At 35.2% G+C, this 21,626-nt stretch overlaps 1 protein-coding gene and 1 non-coding gene across 2 annotated transcripts; both read right to left on the bottom strand.

Moving 5' to 3' along the window:
• Window positions 1-19,388: 19,388 nt before the first annotated feature.
• RPS20 (ribosomal protein S20) lies at window positions 19,389-20,879 on the bottom strand. Its single transcript, XM_051970175.1, has 4 exons — window positions 20,762-20,879; window positions 20,373-20,472; window positions 19,885-19,958; window positions 19,389-19,610 (listed from the first exon to the last, which is right to left on the bottom strand). Exons 1-4 carry the CDS (start codon window positions 20,762-20,764, stop codon window positions 19,428-19,430), a joined length of 360 nt encoding a protein of 119 aa, XP_051826135.1. The 5' UTR covers window positions 20,765-20,879; the 3' UTR covers window positions 19,389-19,427.
• On the bottom strand, window positions 20,049-20,114 carry LOC127546149 (small nucleolar RNA U54). Its single transcript, XR_007949998.1, has one exon. It is a non-coding gene; the product is annotated as a small nucleolar RNA U54 (small nucleolar RNA).
• Window positions 20,880-21,626: the final 747 nt, after the last annotated feature.

Below are 21,626 nucleotides of genomic sequence, written 5' to 3'. Positions count from 1 at the left end.
TGACTTGCCAAAAGTGGAAGAGTTTAATTCACTCTTGACTGTATGTTATTCTATTTTCTTAAAACATATGCATATATGCCTGTGTAACTCATCAAGGTCAGACATAAATTCTTAAACTACTTAAATTTGTTAATATTAAGTTGTAATATCAGTAATATAACATTGTTTTTGTTCCTGACTTTTAACTTCATTGGTGAGGGTAGCTCTAGGTTTAAAAACTCCCTTTGCCAAAGCAGATGAACAACTTATCTTAGAGAGTTGTCTGGGGCAAGGATGTTCTGAAATCAGTTTCTACTTACTACCATTGTTAACATTTCAATGTGAATATTTTTACCGCAGAAATCAGCAAAAGATACAAATCAGTGCTCAATTTATTTTGTTGGTTTTCCAAATTTAAAAAAAATGATGGAGAAAGTGTAAATAATACAGGCTAAAGTTAAAAGTGTATCAGTATAATCAAGGTGTTCGATGTTTATAAGCAATGTTTACAAGCACATCTTTGCCTTAAACATTCGGTTATGAGCACAAGGGCAACATATGTTAGAAGAAAGGCTTGAATATCTTTCTGATACTAAAGCTGGCCTGCTATTCATTCTCTCACACAGCCTCTCAAAAGAGAATTACAAGGTTACTTCAATGAGAATAATCAACAGTATGAAAATTTTGGGTTTTTTTTCCAAATCTAAGAAAAATTTGAAGCAATTATTTGAGGGCGAAATACATTGCAACAGTCTTATTCAAAAATTTATAATCCTTCCACAATTCCTGTAATTGTGGAGTAAGGAAGGATTATAAATTTTGATGAAGGGAAATGCAAATGAAATGAGAGCTATGGAAGAAAGAATCGGAAAAAGAATTAATATCCTAGTGCAAGAATTAGAAAAACTTATCTAAGCAACAGATTTCTTGATGATTAGAATGTACCAAACAGAAATTAAAGACTCTATGAGACAATAAGAAAAATTAAAGCAAAGTCAAAAGATTGAAAAAAAAATTGAAGAAAGTATAAAAGAGCTCAACAAAAATAATTGACTTGGAAATTAAAACAAGGAGAAATAATTTAAGAATTATTGACCTAACTGGAAACTATTACCAAAAAAAGGATCCTAAATTACATTTAAAGAAATCACAAAAGAAAATAGCCATATTCCTTAGAATCAGAAGACAACAGGAAAATTGAATCTACCAGTCACCTCCTGAAAAGCACATACACACATACACACACACATCTCAAAATGAAAACTCAAAATGAAAATTAGTGAAAATCCAGAGAGAAAAGATAATGTAAGGAGTTAGAAAAAAAATCAATTATAAAGAAGCTAGAGTGTGAATCACACAAGATCTAGAAATCTCACTATAAAGGAGCAAAGGGCTTACCATATGAAAGCAAAAATCTTGGAATATGATATTATAGAATACACAAGCTATAATCTTATAATTTAAAAAATTATCAGACAAAAAGTTAGTAAATTTATACAAGGGGGAAATGTATTTACAATAAAAAGAGAATTTTTCAAATATTCTTGATGAAAGAACAGAACTAAATAGAAATCTTGTAATATAAATACTAGTCAAGAAAAACATAAAAAAGCAAATAAGAGCAAACAATAACAATGGACTAATCAAGGATGAAATGTTATATTCTAATATAAAATAACACATATATGTTCTTGGAACACTATTATTGTCATGATGAACAAAAGGAGTCTAATAAGACAGGGATTAGAAAATTTTTTAAGTTTTGATGAGGAGAAGGAAAACGAAATATGGGAGAAATTATCTTGGGTAATTTGGGTGCACACATAGAAAACTATACCAACAAAGAAGGAGGGAGTAGGCAATACTTTAACCTCACTTTCATCATGGGTCAAATGAAGCCAGAACAAATTTGGGTGAAGAAATACATTTTTACTCTATAGGAAACAGAAGGAAAAGGTGAAAAGGAAATGGGAGAAATTAAGGGATAGATTAGCTCCAAACAAAACAAATTAAGGATTTAAATAAATAAATATGTGTATATTTATAAATAAAAATATTTATAGCCCTTTTTTTCAGGTGGCCAAAAAAAATGTATATAGGGGATGGCCATCAATTGAGAATTTGCTGAACAAAATTGTTATATAGTTGTAATGGAGCATTATTGAATCATAAGAAATGACAAAAAAGATGGCTTCTGAGAAACCTGGGAAGTTCCTATGAAGTGAAACAAAGTAAAGTGAGAAGAACCAGGAGAATAATTTGTACAATAACAACATTGTAAAAACAAATAACTTTGAAAAACTTAAGAACTTGTTTTTGTATCTATATCTACATTGCTAAGCATAAATAAATGCTTGATATATCTTTTTCATTTACTCAAATTTCTGGGAATTTTCTAATTTTAAATTTATTTTGAATTTAAACACTCAAACGAATTTCCACATAAAAAAAACAGAATAAAAAGATTTTATATGAAACTTTGAATTTCATCTCTTATTGATGCTTTTAAATATAATTTAAAAGTAACAATTTGAAATATATAATATGAAATTGGTATATAGTTCAAATATAATCAATAAAATAATTATGTGGTAAATTATAATATATTCTATACATAACAAATTCAACATTACTTTCAAAATTTTGGGGCTTATATGTGTTTCTTTCTGAGCCTTCTTCTGTTCTCTTGTGTGTATTTAAAAGAATATTCAATGGTTTTCATTCTCTCTCTCTCTCTCCTTCTTTATGTGTATGTGTGTGTGTGTGTGTGTGTGTGTGTGTGTGTGTGTATGTGAAATGACTATTAACTTCAGACCCTCATTAAAACTAAAAGGTAAATAAAATCCTTATAACAAAGAATCAAGATCAAACAAAATGAATCGATACAGTGGCCATATTCAAAGAGATAGCCATATGCCACATCTTTCTATACCTTGTGGCCATCATCTCTCTCTCAGGAGGTAGCTGATGTTTTTCGTCCTTGTTCCTTTGAAAATGCAGTTGGTCATTATGCTGATCAAAGTTTTCAAGTTTTTCAAAGTTGTTTTCTTTTAAAATATTGATACTCTTTAATAAATTATTTTCTTTGTTCTACTCATATCACTATGTCAATTCATATTATTCATGATTCTCTGAAATAATTTTTTTCTTTAGAGCATAATAATATTTCATTATAGTCACATACTACATTTGTTCAGCTATTTCTTAATTAGCTGAGCCAATCTAAGGTAATCCCTTTTATAAAAACAATTATCATTATTAACAATGATAATAATCTTTGTTTTCTCTTTCCCCACCCCCCTTTTTCCTCTTTAGGATCATATGGTTTGTTATGCTTGTATTTTCTCTTTAATGTTATCCTTGTCTTCTTCCCATGTTCTCTATTCCTACAATTCACATGCTGAGTTTAATGTTTTTCTACATCAAGCTGTGTGTATATGTGATGTTCACCCCCATTTTGCTTCAAGTAAGAATGAGATTCATCTAATGCCCACTGTACCTCTTTTTCTGCACTTGTATACACTTTTCATATGCTGTAATTATCAGAAAGAGAAAGTTCTAACCCACTTTTCCTCCTTTATACATTAGTATTTTTGTGATTCATTTTCTTTCCCTTCTTTAAACCCTCAGAACAGAACCAACCTCTCTCTTAAATCTAGTTTTCTTATTTAACTTTGTCAAGATACCTTGGAAACAATAAAGGTTTTTTTTAAAAATTATCTATTTCTGTTTCTTTTATTAGAATGTTTTCATTACTTTTATCATACAGATGTTCACATTTGCTCAAGGTAATTTATCTTTCTAGGTTTCTCTGATTTTTTGTGTTTTTATTTCAAGATTTCTATTCGGCTCTGATCCTTTCATCAGGAATGGATGAAAATTCTCTGTTTCATTAAAGATCCATTTTTATTTATATTGGATGCTACTCAGGTCTATAGGGCCAGTTATTCTTAATTGTAAGCCTCTCTCTTTTGCTTTAAAAAGTCTATATTTTAAGATCTCTTATTTATAATTGAAGCTTCCAGGTTTTGAATGATACTGATTACATTCTTTGGTATTAAAGCTGCTTCTATGTGGATGCTTGTAGTATTTTTCCCTTGCTATGAGAGCTTTATATTTTGACTGTGATATTCTTTGAAAATCTTTTCTTTAAAGAGTTTTTTTAAGAAGGTGATGAATAGATTTTCTATATTTACTTTATCCTCTTGTTATAATAGATTTGTGCGATTTTTCTTGAAATATAGTATCCATGTAGCAAACTCCCAAATTTATAAAAACTAGAAAAAAATTAATAAGGAACAAAACATCAATAATTTCGAGATAATAATAATAATGTGGGAAGAAGTCCTCTCAGTACCATATCTCAAACTGTATTAGGAAGCAGTGATTATAAAAACTATTTATTACCAGCTCAGAGGAGACAAAGAGTGACTGAAAAAAAGAGATAGAGGGGGACAGAAACAAAGGCAGAAAGATAGGTTAATCAGTGCAACAGATTAGATCTACAACATAGAAAAGCAAACAGCAAACACCATAGCATGGTGTTAAAAAGACAAAACAAAAAACAAAATCACTAGTCACCAGGAAAAGGACTCACTATTTGACCAAAAAAAAAAAAAAAAAGCTAGAAAACTGGACTGCAATCTGGCAGAAGTCTTGTTTTGAACAATCATTTCACACAATATGCCAAGACAAGTTCCAAATGATACATGATCTAGGCATAAAAGATCATATCATAAAAAATTTAAAAAGCAAGGAAGCTAGGATATGTGAATAGAGGAAGAGTTCATGATTAAAGCAATAGGATCATACAAAGCAAAACAGAGAATTTTGATTATATAAACTTAAAAATTTCCATAAACCTGCAAGTGAGACAGGTAACTGGAAATTTTTGCAACAAGTTTCTCAGATGAAAGTGTCACTTCCAAGATATATAAGCAGGAGATTCAAAATTCATAAGAATGAGAGCCATTCCAATTGAAAAGCAGTTAAAGGATATGAACAGACCTTTTTTAAAGAAAGAAAGCTAAGCTTTCTATAATCATATGAAAAATGCTCTATATCACTAATAATTAGAAATGCTAATTAAAATAACTTTGAAATTCTACCTCATATAGAAAAAAGAAGTAGGTGATGAATCTTGGAGGGGCTGCAAATACACACTAGTTCACTGTTGATTAACTGTGAATTGGTATGCTCAGAAAGTAAATCCCCTTATGGTACATGAATTAATGGAATATCACTGTGCCATAAAATTATGAAATGAACTATTTCAGAGGAAACTGAGAAGACCTTATTGAACTCATGCAGAGTTAAATGAGTAGCACTAGGGGAACAATTCATTCAATAACATTATAGAGAAACAAATTTGAGAGACTTTATAATTCAGATCAATGACAAAACCCAAGTGGAAATAATAATGATAAAACACAGTACCTCTGAGAGTAATGAACTTAAAATGCAATAAAGACATATTTTCAGATATGATTATGTGGGAATCTGTTTATTCTTACTTTGCATTTATATATATAAAATAGGACAATGAAAGGAAAATGTCTCACAGGCTTTTGAAAATACAGAACTATAAATCTTGAAGGAGGTTAGGGGAAGAGCTACAGATTTGAGTTATCTCTATACAGGAAATCAGATATCAAATGGATTATATTCCTGTTAAGTTAGTAAGTGAAAATAAATTGAGTAAGATTGTTAATACCTTAGAAGAAAGGTAGAAAAATAATACACAGAATGAAGTTTAATATAATTAAATATGAAACTGGAAAGGAATAAAGAGTGACAAGATGAGGAAATGAAGTGAATCACAAATATGAAATTAAAAATAATTGGGGACAATATAATGAACTACCTATATAAAAATTAGTGTCATTGAAAAGATTGCACAAAAGATGGTGATATAAACTCTTCACTTTGTAGTTGGCTAATTAACATTTCATGTTGAACATGGAAAATCTGAAAGGTATGTGGGAAGATATTGTTTTAGCAATAGAAAAAAAAGACATAGAAAATAAAAGAAATCATGATTGTTTAGTCTAGAAAACCAAAAATCAAAAAGTGATTTAACTGTCTTCAAGCCTAAGAATAGTTATTAAAGAAATCTGTTAACTAGTAATTTTCTATTTTCATAGAGGGTAGAACATAAAGAAGAATTGGAAATGACTAACAAAAAAAAAAAAAAAAAAAAAAGGTTGTAGACTACTCCTTTTAGGAGGCCTTTAAAAATCAAGCCAAAAATTGTGAACACATCCAGCCATTCTGAAGAGCAATTTAGAACTATGCTCAAAAAGTTATCAAACTGTGCATACCCTTTGATCCAGCAGTGTTTCTACTGGGCTTATACCCCAAAGAGATACTAAAGAAGGGAAAGGGACCTGTATGTGCCAAAATGTTTGTGACAGCCCTGTTTGTAGTGGCTAGAAGCTGGAAAATGAGGGGATGCCCATCAATTGGAGAATGGTTGGGTAAATTGTGGCATATGAATGTTATGGAATATTATTGTTCTGTAAGGAATGACCAGCAGGATGAATACAGAGAGGACTGGCGAGACTTACATGAACTGATGCTAAGTGAAATGAGCAGAACTAGGAGATTATTATATACCTCAACAACCATACTGTATGAGGATGTATTCTGATGGAAGTGGATCTCTTCGATAAAGAGAGATAATTCAGTTTCAATTGATCAAGGATGGACAGAAGCAGCTACACCCAAAGAAAGAACACTGGGAAATGAATATAAACTGCTTGCATTTTTGTTTTTCTTCCCGGTTTATTTATACCTTCTGAATCCAATTCTCCCTATGCAACAAGAAAACTGTTCGGTTCTGCAAACATATATTGTATCTAGGATATACTGTAACCTATTCAACATGTAAAGACTGCTTGCCATCTGGGGGAGGGGGTGGAGGAAGGGAGGGGAAAAATCGGAACAGAAGTGAGTGCAAGGGATAATGCTGTAAAAAATTACCCTGGCATGGGTTCTGTCAATAAAAAGTTATTAAAAATAAATAAATAAATAAATAAATGGAATTGTCTTCCTAAGCCATACACACACACACACACACACACACACACACACACACACACACACACACAAAATCAAGCCAAAATACTACTTGTTTGATTCATTTAGATATTACCTTGCTGAGAGAAAAATGATGACAACAACAACAAAACTAAATAATTTGAGGTTTGATTTCAATATTTTACATTAGAAGTCTAATATTTTGCCATATGATCCATTTACACTTAAAGAGATGATATGGGATATTCTGAGGAATACAATAATTATTCAAGAATCGTTAAGTAGTCATGAGCCAAGAAAAACAAAAACTATAAGCATAGTTTAAAAGAGACTATCCTAAGATTATCTGGCTGCTTTATATCACATAAAATTTATTTCCATAGCGCTTTTTTTCCCTTCTAGACTCTATTCCTCTGGGTAGGGAACTCACCTCCCACTGTGAGAAATAGAAGCCATCAATCATATAGGGAGCTTCCTATACACCCCTACTCCACCCATTGGCATCATTATCACTTGTTCTAATCTGTTCTCAGGAAGTAAGCCTTTTCCTTGCTAAGAATAACTTTCTATTTGTTCATACAACCATGATTATTCAATCATTTCTTCTTCCCCTCATCTTCAATCTCTTTCAATCTACTATCTCCTTCCTGGTTACTAACCTCATCTATTTTTAAACACCTTCACTTTATCCTGGTATCCTCTCATACTATCTTTCTATTGATATGTGTGTTTGTAATGGTAATAATGATTACTATTATCTCCATTTTGTATATCACTTACTATGATTCAGGATAGAAGCAAAATGCTTTTCAAATATCTCATTTGGTTCTTACTTCAACCCTGGGAGGTAGATACTATTGTTATCTTCATTTTACAGATGAGAAAACTGAAGCATACTAAGGTTAAATGACTTGTGCAGGGTCATGTCTAAGACCATATTTGAATTCAGGCCCATTTTTAAAATTAAACTGCCAGAAAGAATGAAGTTTCTTCATTGCCTCTATTCCTTCCATTCACTGCTCAATCCTTTGAAATTAAGTTTCTAGCCTCATAATTTGAGAGGGATTAACTAGATTTTGGAAGATTAACAGTGATTATAAATACAAAGGACCTTTCTCTCTTAAACTTTTGACTGTCAATCAACTCCTTCCCCTGGTAATTGTCTCCTCCTCCCTGTCTGACCCCTTCTCCTCAGTCTCTTTCAGTGAATCTTTATCTATATCCCTCTTGCAGACTAAATGTGGGTATTTCCTAAGATACCAGACTGCTTTTTTTTTCCTAATTATCCCTAGTAATCTCACCAATTCAGAGGGTTCAGTTATCTCCACAGAGTTATTTCCTAAATTGAGAGAGTTCTGATCTCTCTTTTGTACTCCAGTCAGTGAAAGGCATTTATTAAGTATTCAACAAACACAGTGCTTAATGTTGGTATATAAATAAAGGTAAGAAATAGTCCCTTCACTCAAAAAGCACATATTCTTTGTATAATTGTATTTTCCCTCAATTACATGTCAAGAGAATTTTTAGCATTTATTTTTACAAGATTTTGAATTCCAGATTTTTCTTCCTCTCTCCCTTCCCTCCCCCTCTTCTATAGATGGTAGGAGGTTTGATACAGTTTCCCATATTAATCAGAGTTGTAAAGGAAAAAAAAACTAATTAAAAGGAAAAAAAAACATGAAAAAAAAATAAAGTAAATAAAAGTATGCTTCAATCTGTATTAAGAGTTCATCAGTTCTTTTTTTTCCCTTCTTTTTTTACCCTGAGGCAATTGGGATTAAGTGACTTGCCCAGGATCACACAACTAGGAAGAGTTCATCAGTTCTTTATCTGGATGTGGATAGCATTTTTCTTCATGAATCCTTTGAACCTGTGTGTTCCTGAGAAGAACTGAATTAATCATAGTTAATCATCACATAATGTTGCTGATACTATGTACAATGTTCTCCAGGTTCAGCTCATTTCATCTTCCTCTGTCCATTTCACCAGTTGTTACAAGTCTTTCCAAGTTTCTCTGAAATCTCCCTGTTCATCATTTCTTAACACACAATAACACTTCATTACATTCATATACCACCGCTTTTTCTTGGCAAAGATACTGGAGTTGTTTGGCATTTCCTTCTCCAACTCATTTTACAGATGAGGAATTTGAGGCAAACAGGGTCACACAGCTAGTGAGTGCCTGAGGCCAGAGGAATTTAAAAGACAAATCTTCCTGACTCCACACCAAGTTCTCTATTTACTGTGCCTCCTATATGGAAGAAGAAGAGAAGGAGGAGGAGGAGGAGAGGGAGGAAGAAGAGGGAGGAGGAGGAAGAAAAGGGAGGAGGAAGAGGAAGAGGAAGAGGAGGAGGAAAAGGAGGAGGAGGAGGAAGAGAAGGAGGAAGAGGAGGAAAGAGGGAAAGAGAGAAAGGAAAGAGAGAAAGAAAGAGAGAGAGAGAGAGAGAGAGAGAGAGAGAGAGAGAGAGAGAGAGAGAGAAGGAAGGAAGGAAGGAAGGAAGGAAGGAAGGAAGGAAGGAAGGAAGGAAGGAAGGAAGGAAGGAAGGAATTTCAGAAAAGAGGAGCATTGGCTTGGGAAGAAGGATAATGAATTTTGAGTGCGAGATACTTATGAGATATTTAGTTTGATGTCCAGAACACAGTTGGCAAAACCTATCCTTAAATTCCTTTATTATTCTCTCACTTGCCAGGTTTGATTTCCTCCTTTCCCAACACATCCAATCCGCTTCCTAATGGGTCTCCTTATTTTTAATCACTTTTCTCTCCAAAGTATTCTCCATATAGCTGCCAAATTAGTGTTTCTGAAGCAAAGGAACTCCAGCATGTCATTCATCATGAAAAATCTTTAATGGCTTCCTATTGCTTCTAGAATAAAATATAAACTCAGACTTCATTTAAAGCCTCCCATAATCTGGCTCCTACCTGCCTTTCTATATTAGCCCCCTTGCAGCACCCTAATTTCCAACCAAATTAGCCTTTTTGCTTTTCCTCAAACTGAAGGTCCCATCTTCTGTATCTGTGACACTGGCCTCTATATCCAGATGGTTCAAACATATTAACAAATAGTTTAATAGGCCAATAACATAGGAAGAGAGAAAGATAATTGATGGGCAATCTATGAGGACAATCCATTTGTATCCATATAACACCAATATATTATGAGAAACTATCACCTCAACTCAGCCTCTTAGAAATTCATCTTCCTTCAAAGCTTCATCAATTGCCCAATTCCTGCAGGAGATCTTTCCCAGAACTTTCTAGTTGTTCTTTCCATCCTGATGTTTTACTTTTAATCCTTGGTGAATATGTTGCTTCTTTCTCCTTGTAAAGTAAGCTCTGTAAAAGGAAAGATTGTGTGTGTGTGCGTGTGTTTTGTTTTGTTTTTTAATTTTGTTATCACAATCCCTAGCTTGATGACTTGCACATAGTAGACATTTTGTAATTATGACTTTGAATTAGAAGAGACTTCTGAGGCCATCTAGTCCAAGTCACACCTAACAACAATCCTCTTTATCACATCCCTGACAATCATAAAGACTTTTTTATTCAAGATTTCTAGTAGGCGGGACAACCTGCTTATTGAGGAAATCCACTGCACTTTAGATAACAGAATTTTATATCTTTTTTTCTTATCACAGCTGTATCTGAACAACTTCCACTTATGATTTTAATTCTGATTTAATTAGGATGAAAGAAAATCAATCAAGTCCTTCTTCCCTGTGACAATCCACATGTGAGTCCACTGTTTTATTACTGTAAAAAAAATTTCTTCATTGAAATCTGATTCACTGAAATCAATGAAATCTTCATTAAACCTGAAACCCAGTCTTGGCTCTAAATATACCTGGGATGTTGTCCTACTACTTAGGAATGGAAATAATCGTTTTAACACAATTTTAGTCACAACCCTGAAGAGAGACCCTAGAACTGAGTATGTTTGCACTCCAAGATAGGAAGACAGAAAAAAAGAAGCTCTCCTCTTTCCAAGCTCTTGCCATACTCCCCACATCCCTCCTATCCCTCAAAACTCACAAGCATAGACTATGACTAAGCATTTTCTCCAGGCATGAGTATAGTCACATGCAAATGCCTAGGCTTGAGCCCCAGATTACAATTATATTACCAGACATTTTATAATGCAACTCAGTAAATTTATCAGACACATTTAACAGAATTCCTTAGGCATTCAGTTTCAAAAATTCATGATCTCTATTTCCCTGTGACTGTCACTACTATATTCAAATAAACGCAAGTTTTAAAGAATGTACTAACAGATATTTATAATGGGCCAATAATCTAGGAAAAGGGAAGGATAATCGGTGAGCAATCTATTGGTATTTATATAATACCAATATACACAAGAAAGGCAATTATATGTTGAATGGACCCCTTGAGATATATTTATGAGGGCATGGTAAGAGCTGCCAAACTAGGCAGATGTGGATAAAGTACAAACTACATTATTGAAAAAAGCTCCTTAATGAGGAAATCACAAATCAATTTAAAGTACTGCTCCAAATTACCTCCTTTCATTCTTTCCTAGCATTTTCCCTATTTCAGTTTTGCATTTTAGCTATAAGGAGATCTAGGTTAATGTTAGATGCATACGATTTTAAAATTATAAGGAATTTCAATATTTATCTAGTCCCCTAAGAAAAAAAAATCCTGTAATTTTTACTTCTGGGAGAACTATGCTCTAGAAAGGTTAAAAGACTTGCCTAAGAGTCATGGATTAATTGATGAGAGAGAAGGGGAAGGTAGGAAATTAAGAGATTACAATTCCTAGGACTTCAATAAGAAATTTACATGAGGGTAGAATATACAAATACAATATTGGTATTCACATATAAATGTTTATTATAATTTTTTCCATACTGCAGGAATAGCAGAGGCTATCTGAATCTTTAAGATAGTAAAATGTTCCTTTATGTTGATGCTGTCAAGCTTTCAGTGCTAGGAGTACCTATTGGAGTCAACAAAAGAAAACTTGAATGAGTTCTCCAGGCCCTCCCAGGTGTTAATGGATAGGTTTCAAATATTTATCAATGCTTTTATATATTGCTGGATCCCAACAGGTTAAAGTCAGGAAAAACAAATAAATTTTAGATTCAATTTTAAGGCTATCCCCAAAAGAAACTTTATGTATTGGAAAGAAACTATTTGTAAGCTGAAAAAAAAAGATGGGATTTATTATATTGCAACTCTATTTAGGAAAAGGGCTTATCTTTTCAATGTTCCAAGAGTCTATACAATCTGGGAAATGCAAAAAGTCATTATTTAACAAGAACAGTAGATATTTAAATATGAGGTGCAGTTTTGAACTTTCCTATTTTGTTTATAAAAAGATATAGGGGGAAATAATAGCAGTTAACATTTGTAAAGAACTTTGAAGTTTTTCAAAGTGATTTATATACATTATTTTAGTTAATGCTCATAACAATTATCAAAGCTACAATAAATATCATCCTCTTTTTACAGTTGAGAAAATAGATATGGAGAGGTCCTTGTTTGGCAGAACAATAAGAGTGGAAAGCAGAGTTTGAAACTAGATCCTTCTAATTCCAATTGCAATCTGCATCCTACCAAGCATATTCAGATCCTTTTAAGTTACATATCATATCAAACAAAGCAAGAAGGCATAAAGCTGGCTGGGTGGCACCAAAGGATGAGATTTAGAACTAGAAAGGTGCCGTAGAGGTCACATAGACCCAACTATTTTATTTTGCAGACAAGAAAATGGAGGTCTAGAGAAACTAAGTAACTTGAGGTCATAGATATAGAATGGCTGAGACAGAATTGTTTATAAGCTTTTACATGCAAATTCAGAACTGTTTCTTTTTTCTATCTCACATTTATTTTATTTTTAATTTAAACAAGCATTTCCATAACATAGTATAATAAAAAAGATGATTGCACATGAAACTGTAAAATCTATTATGTATAATTTGCTATTCCTTTTAAATATGGAATAAAGCTATCATGTAAATTTCTATAGCTTTTACCCTGGTCTTCTGAGTTGTCTTTTAACTCTTTGAGAAAGCTATCTCCAATTGGTGCCTCCACTTCCTTTCCTCTTATTCTTTTAAGTGCCTCTAGTCTAGCTTCCAAACTCGTATTTCCAAAGTTATTAACAATATCTTACCTATTAACTCTAATTGTTTTTCATAATATTTCTGGCTTGGCCAATTCCAATGATCTCTTGATGAAGAGAGCCAACTACACCCAGAGAGAGGACTGTGGGAATTGAGTGTGGATTACAACATACTATTTTCACTCTTTTTGTTATTTGCTTGCATTTTGTTTTCTTTCTCAGTTTTCCCCTTTTTGATCTAATTTTTCTTGTGCAGCATGGTCATTGTATAAATATGTATACATATATTGGATTTAATTATATTTTTAACATATATTAGACTGCTTGCCATCTAGGGAAGGGGGTGGGGAGAAGGGAGGGAAAAATTTGTAACGCAAAATTTTGCAAAGATCAATGTTAAAAAATTTTCTATGCATATGTTTTGAAAATAAAAAGCTGTAATAAAAAAATAAAAAATAAACATTCACAGACCTCAAATTAAGACCTGTCAGACAACCATAGCAATGTCTAATGATCAAAGCTGTTATATAAGCAATTCAACTATTAAATAAATGCTTAAAATTCTTTTTCTCCTTGCCCACTGCAGCTTGACAGCACTGATCACTATCTTCTCCTGCATATTGTTTTCTTTAGATTTTCAGACATTGCCCTATCCTGCTTCTTATATGTGTCAGATCACTCCTTTTCAGGTTTTTCTAATTCTTCATCCATGTCACACTCATTAGCAGTGGCTCTCCCTCTGAGTTCTCTTCAAGACCCTCTTTAAAAAAAAAAAAAAAACTATTATCTCAGTGATTTCAACAGCACTTATAGGTTCAATTATGAGTTCTATGCAGATGATTCCCAGACTTATACATAGAACCCTCATCTCTCTCTTGAATTCCAGTTCCACATCACCAAAGTGGAACATTTTGAATTGGATATCCCCAAAGCACCCAAACTTGGCGTGACTGAACCTGAACTCATTATCTTTCCCCACAAAATCCTCTCTTTATTGAATTTCCTTATCACTCTCGTTGTCATCACCACCTTCCCAGTCACCCAGACTGGAAACTTTCCCTCTGGTGTCATCCTCATCTCCTCAGTCACCTCACATATTCGATCCATTTCCAAATCTTATCATTTCTAACTTCACAACTTTCTCCACTAATATTGCTGCCACCCCAATACAGGGCCTCAACATCATCATGTTCGACTAGTGCCCTCAAAACTCTTCCCAGTTCAATCCACCATCCACTGTTTCCAAGGTAATTTTTCTAAAAGGTACGGCTGACCACATGAACCACCTGTTCAGTGAGCTCCAGCAGCTCCTTATTGCCATCAGGATCAAAAACAAACTCTTCGGCTTGGCAATTAAAGCTCTTTGTAACCGGATGTCTTCCAACCTTTTTAGTTTTCTCACACTTTACTCTCCTCCCAGCATTCCCCAAGACAGCAATCCTGTTCTATTAGCAATTCACAGCAAAGTACCACCTGCCAAACCTGTACTTTTGTATAGGTTTTTTCACCTCTACCTCTTAATTTCTTTTCCTGGCTTCCTAAAAGACTCAGTTCGTCTCACCTTCTGCAGAACTTTTTTGTTGTTCCACATAGCTGCTAATGACTTCTCAGAGGTTACTTTCTGCTGACACTATACAAATTGAGTTATATATTATTTACTTGATGTTTCCTTCAGGAAAGATCCTCAAAAATATGGATTTTTTTTCTTTTCTTCATAGCCATAAATATAGTACTTGGCACACAGTAAACTCTTGTCTGACTTAACTATCAACTTCCAAATGCATCCTGCCCCTTAATGTTTCACCCTGCAAGAATGCAGGGGCAAGCTTAAGGAAGTCACAATAGAAGCAAAGCCCCTCTGTTTATGTCCATCTACTTGGGGGTACCAAAGACAGCCAGGTTTCTCTTCTCAGCATATGGTCGCACAGATTGGTTCTAGCTTTCTAAGTGACATCAACTGCTTCTAATCTTACCTTGAGATGGATTGCTCCCAATCAGCAGAGATATAATTGACATTAATCTCACCAGTGTGGGTCTAAGTCCAGTTCCTCCCCTTTTTTTCCTTTTGTTCGTCCTTCTCTCACTCACTCTTTCCCTAATGCTACAGTACCAGTGAAAAACGTTCACATAAATCCCTTGCTCCCCAAAAGAAGCGTGGTCTTTATCCTCTATTCTTTTCCCACAAGTGTAGACAGCTCCAGATCAGGTCTGAAAGAGCGAGCAAGTGTTTGCTTGGCCTCTGGCTCTGACTGGCTGTGCCTCCGCAGGCCCCCGAGCAGGGGCCTTGGGCTTTTTCATATCGAGGAAACTGAAGAGATTGGGTTCAATAAAACTGCACCTGTATGCGGCCCAACCTGTAACTAGGGCAATGAATATCTAGGTGGCGCCGAAAGGCAGTCCCAATGCTCACTCTCTCCATATTAAAAAGCTCGTTTAGGCAACTGGATAATTTCGGACGCCTTATGGTTTGTTTGCATTTTGATCCGGTAAAGAGGGCTGGCCAACTTCAACCTCCTCCTCCCCTAGTAGCAGATGTAGGCGAAATGCATGGGGACAAACTCTTACCCAGAGTCAAGGCGAGTCGTGGAAGTCTATTGAAAAAGTTTTTCCGAGTGTTCCCACTTGAAAGGAGCTAGAGACAGCCGCAACTCAGTGCCCTGGGTACTCACTGCGTCCCGTTGCTGGCACCGAGTCAGCTGCTCCAGCTTCTTTCTGTCCAGGCGCAGCACGGCGCTCATTTTCAGTACTTTAACATCCAAGACATCAATCACTGCTCTTCCCAGAGGTGATTCACAGCCCAAACCTCTGTATGAAGAATCATTTCTCTACAAACAGCATTTACTGACCCGCCAGCAACTTGTATACGGCGTACAAATCACCTTCTCCCCACCTTCCACCGGATTCCCTCATGCCTCTTCTGCTTATATTACCTTTGGAAAAAAAATCTATTCTATCCATTGCGATTTTGTGCAAAAGATATGGCATATTACAGTACTTAAAATCTCTGGTCTGGATGGTAATATGAGGGGGTGGGGATGTAGGGAGGTTAAAATTGATTTCTTCCATTTATCCAAAAATGCCTTATCCTAGGCGAAGGAACGATGTTGTCAGAAGACACTCAAATGGAAGAGATAATAAGATAGGGACTTCTCAGTGCAGATTACTGTGGTGATTGAATCAAATAGAATGGTCCTCAAATACTAACACAAAATTCCCTCATTTAAACATGTTTTATTCCTATTGAAAAGTAAAAGATTGGGCTTCAATTCAGTAAGATCTACATTGGAATTTGTATTATCTGTAAGAGCAAACGAAGTATTAATTTCCATTTATTTTAGACACCTTCCTAGGACTACTAAATCAGAGTTTTTATTGATGGAAATCTCACCTTGTCCAGTACTTGTGCAATCCCAAGTCTGACCCCCCAAACCAAACTCATTCTTCATTGGAGAAATGGTCAAAACGTGAATAAACCCTTAGGAAAGAATCAGTTTTAGAAAAGTAATTTCAGAGGCTGTCTAGTCCAAACCTTCTTTCAGAAACCCTTGTTCAAGCACACCAACATTACAGTTAAGTGAGTCTGAATCCAAACTCAGTCCAATATAGTATGCTACAAATTAATAATCTCTTTAATTGCTTAATATCTTTAAGAATTGAAATGTTTTTCTTATGAAATTAAACTTATTAACCAACTACACTGGCTAAAAAGATAAAATTTCAATGTAGAACTTCTTGCGAAGAGTAGTCAGTGTAAAAACAGACCTTTAACTAATATCCCTCTACCAAGATTATATCCCAGTTTTTAGAAATCGACTACAAATTTGAACAAGAATTGTTAATTCTTTGCCTGTCTAGCACATAGTAATCTTTGCAAAAAAAAAAAAAAAATTCACAGTAATTTTACTAATTCAGTTGTTTTATTTTTTAATGAGAAATTGTAAAACTACCTAACCACCGGAAAATAGCTTGATAAATTGTGGTATTCCATGGAATATTATTGCCCTATTAAAAAATACAAATGTAAATATTAATATACATATTCAAAGTGAAATTAAAAAAAAAAACTTTTGAGTCCCTCTGAGATAGTTCATCTGGACGGAATATCTAACATGTTGAGATCCATAGATTTAATACTTATAAATCTAATATAACTGTGTTTCTTCTGACTGAAACCAATTTCAATAATGGGCAACTAAATCACTAACACACCACTTTTTAATGGTTAGTTGTTTTAGTTTTAGTTCTACATTTCATGTTTGGTTGGATTGTCTCTAGCTATTAACTAAATGCATAACCACTTGAGGAAAGCAATATTCAAATTGTCTTGATTCTGAAGTGAACTAGAGAAAAATCAGTTTTAAAAGCATAATTAACAAGTTTTGATTTAAATTTGAAATTTGACTTGCTTTTTTTGAGTCTATAAGCTTTATAAGACCTTACCTAAACAGTAATATTTAATACTTCTAGATTTATACATAAGCAGTCTCATTCCATGTGGTCCTTAATTTAGTGGGTGAGTGGATTTTAACTTAAAAAAGGTTCCCCAAACCTATTAGATTATACTAATTTTCCAACACTGTCCATATAGTAAATTCTGCCCTCAGACTTAATCAAAACGAATGATTACCAAATCATCATAAATGTTATCAAATCACCTGAGGAAGCAAGTTTTCTATCACCAACTAGCCTAACTTAAGAGCCAAACAGTCTGCAATACAAACATTATGGGCCTTGAATATCAACCCACTATCACCATTTTCCCTCAGACTCTGATGGGGACAAATTCAGGACTCAGAACCCAGGAGCCTTGAGAACAGCAATGCTTCCAAGTGCCCTCACCCTAAACCATCTTTTTGTAAAATAACTTTTGTGCAAATAAGAGCTTTGCAAGTGCTTCTGCAGTTGCTACTTGTAGCTGAAAAATCTATTAGGAGTGCTTTGAATAGATAACAAAATGCCGAACTGGAATCAACAACTACCTTTCCTTCCTGGAGATGAGGAAACCGATGTTTCTTGTGGATGTATCTGATTTCCAAATCATAAAGTACCCAAACTGATTTTTAGTTAGCATTCCATTTTTTATAAAAGCAAGTTGCTCACCAAAGTGCTATACTGGAATTCTTACCTACATTTCACTTATAAATTCCTGTAATGATTTATTTAAAGGCTTCAAGTTTGACAAAATAGGAAAAACACCAACTGCCAAAAGCACAATCCCTCAAAAACAAAATTCACCACACATGCCAAGTAATACTTATCATTTATGATTTTTATGTTGAGAATTCCCTTCCCATTAAGACAGCAACTATAATCCATAGCTTGTCAAGTTTTGAATTATCTGGTCAAACTAGATTCCTCTTAGTGGTAGCAAGTCCTTTAAGTTTCATTATAATAAAAGAATTATTAGGCTTGTCTAAAAGGACAATTAAGATCAAGGAGTGATCAATGTTAGATAGAGTAGGTCCCTTAATGGAAATGACAACTGGCTTCTTCAAAATCTCCAGTTCTTCCTAGAACAATTTAAAGAAAACATTATATTGTATTCATTTATGTGAAGCTTGCTTTACTATTGGTAGGTTATTGCAACTGTACAAAAATAATTTTTAAAACTGTCAAATATTAAATCATAAGACTAGTAGACTCTAAATATACTCAAAAGCACTTAAAAGTAACTGGAACAGGAAATGATTTGACAAACTAAAGATTAGATTATGAAAATATATATATACCAGTTTACTCTCCTTTAAATTCCTAAGCCAGGGACTGCTTGCCATCTGGGGGAAGGGGTGGAGGGAGGGAGGGGAAAAATCGGAACAGAAATGAATGCAATGAAATGAATGCAAGGGATAATGCTGTAAAAAATTACCCTGGCATGCATTCTATCAATAAAAAGATATTAAAAATAAAATAAAAAAATAAATTCCTAAGCCAGAAAGTTCAGGTTAAAATCTTTGTTGAATTAGTTTTTAAAACTCAAAATCAAAAACAAAATCTGGGCCAAATTAACATAAAGTCCACATCATTTTTGTGACCTTGGACAAATCCCAACAACTCCCATAAAAGTTGAATTATACTGATACAAGTCAGAACCTTTTTCAGTACCCTAACCACCATCTCTCCTTCCCCCACCTCTCCAATTCTGACTTCCTAAAAAAATAATTTTTATTGGCTGGCATTTAAATTCTCATTTCTTGAATTACTCCATTTTACCTACTCCAAATCTTAAATTATTTTACAAGGAATTACGATAATGATTTGAATTCAAAAACATCAAACAAAATTTAATAGTTGCAATCAATTTATTAAAAGAGATGACTGATTAGGCATCTGCAATGGTGACTTCCACTTCTACACCTGGTTCAATGCTGATAGAAGTGATCTGTTTAACAATTTCAGAAGGACTGTGCAAATCAATAAGGCGTTTGTGGATTCTCATCTGGAAGCGATCCCAAGTCTTTGAACCTTCACCGCAAGGAGTTTTTCTAGTTGTGATTCGAAGTGTCTAAAATAAGAGAAATGGCAAACCAAACTTTTTAAGTTATGCTTGAAAATCTTAAAGTGCGAGCTTTGGTCACCTAGTAATAAATATTCTAAATATACATTAAGCATTCTTGGAGCAAACCACCATTTTTAGTTTTTTTTTAAAGTATGAATGAAGACTTAAAAGAAAAGTGCTTTGAAGGGTATTTTTGCTGCATTTCCCCTTGAAGTTACTAACTCAAAACCCTTCACATAGGTATAACTTTGATCTTAGGACTCTGAAAGATCTTCCATACCTTAGTGGGCATTCGAACAGGTCCCTTCACTTTCAAGTTTTTTTCTTTGGCTCCTCTAATTAGGTCAGCACACACTAAAAGGAAAAAAAAAAAGGTATTCTTATAATGCATTGACAGAAACCTTGAGTAACCCTGAAAGGATCTAACCAAGATGGCCCTTCCAGAGTTGACTCAGAATAGCGTATAGAACAATCACTGAAACTCAACCACTAAGTTTATCATCATTGCCAACTTTTCCAGAAGTTCCAATTCATTCAGCCCACCAGTTGAGTGAACCTTTTAAAGAGCTTTCGGTCTTAAAAGAAAAAAATCTCTGCCCCTCCCCATCCCTTTTTGGATCCGGCAAAGCAGTTTTTCCAGAACTCGCAGGCGCTAAAGCCTTCGATCACTTGGAGTAGGTTTTAGAGCATTAACATGCCAAATGATACATCGATAGCACGAGAGACTTTTTAAGTCCTCCGCTCCTCACTTCCCCCACCTTCGGTTACCTTTCTCGAGTGACTTCACATTGCGGCTGGTAAGAGTGATACGGATGCGATGAATGGCCACTTCGGGCTCCACAAGTGTCTTGCCGGTGTCTTTGAATGCCTAAGAAGGAAGGAAGCCATTAGGGAGGTGCGGAGGGAGGAGGAGGGGGACAAGAAAACCAGACCCAAAGGACGCCAAAAACAAGAAAGTTACTAATTTAAAAAGGGAAAGGACTCATTTTAGGAATCAGTTCCCGGGAGCGCGCATGGGCAGTCACGTGGGCTGAAGCCGCCCAGGCCCACGCGGCTTCCCCCTTTCCACTTGGCCGTGGCAGCGCCAGCTTCGCGCCAACAACCAGCCCGGGCCAGCAAGCCAAGCTCGCGAGACCGCCAGCTTTTGTCCTCCTCACCATGGCAGTGAAGCGGCTTCCTGACCGACTTATTCCTCGGTGAGAGCGAACAGCGGTGAGTCAGGAGGAGAGGCAGGGACCGAAGGGAGGCTACCTTCACCAAAAAGGAAGGGGCGGGACCGAACAGGCGCTTTTATATCCACGGATGCGTCCCGTCGCTACGCACGTTTTGGGCGAATAACCCGGAAGAGGAAATCTTCGGCACTGAGAGCCATAGAGAGCAGCTGGGCTTGGGGATAAGAAGAGAGAGTTGAATGAAAAACAGAGCGCCTTGCATCGCTCCAGTGACCCCTGCCGCCTTGGCGGAATGGGCGCTTCACTTTCTGAGCTGTGGAATCCTGGCGCAGAAAATGCAGTGGCCGTGGCCAATCGGCTCTATTCGATTCACTCGGATTTGTTCACTTCTAGGAAGCCAAGGGTTGCAGTGAACGTTATTAGGAAGTCAGGGAAGGAAGTCGAACCTCTGCTAAGCTAGACAACGTTGTATTAGAGCCACATATGCTACTTCCGCCCCTCCTCCGCCCCCCCTACCATTAAGAAAAAGGACGTTCTCCCAATCACCCTTTGTTGTAAATTAAGAATCCCGGACTTCATCCCGAGCGTTGTTTGAAGTTGTAGGAGCGTGGGGATATGAGATGTGTAGTATGAAGAGGGCTTTGAATGCCAAGGAAAGAAGTTGGAACTTAGCTGGGTGGCAATAAAGAAGAATGTTGGGCAAATGTATGTGTACAAAAGGGGCGCGGGTTTAGAGATGGGAAGAACCATAAAAGGACAAGTTCAATATGGGAGGGAGGAGATGGTCCATGACAGCCTATGTACCTGGTAATAAGTATAGAGAGGAGGGGGTCAGTATCAAGTGTTGTGG

The sequence above is a fragment of the Antechinus flavipes genome, chromosome 1 (assembly GCF_016432865.1).
Source record: "Antechinus flavipes isolate AdamAnt ecotype Samford, QLD, Australia chromosome 1, AdamAnt_v2, whole genome shotgun sequence".
NCBI lineage: Eukaryota > Metazoa > Chordata > Mammalia > Dasyuromorphia > Dasyuridae > Antechinus > Antechinus flavipes.
The sequence above is the reverse complement of the archived record's forward strand: the minus strand, read 5'-3'. Positions and strand labels throughout refer to the sequence as shown.

Bases quoted from the DNA above. Each gene is read 5' to 3' on its own strand.
- RPS20 (XM_051970175.1), bottom strand. The intron at 19,959-20,372 runs GTAACCGAAGGT...TTTTCCTTTTAG, and splicing joins TGTGAAGTCACTCGAGAAAG to TGTGTGCTGACCTAATTAGA. The intron at 19,611-19,884 runs GTATGGAAGATC...CTCTTATTTTAG, and splicing joins CTGTTCGAATGCCCACTAAG to ACACTTCGAATCACAACTAG.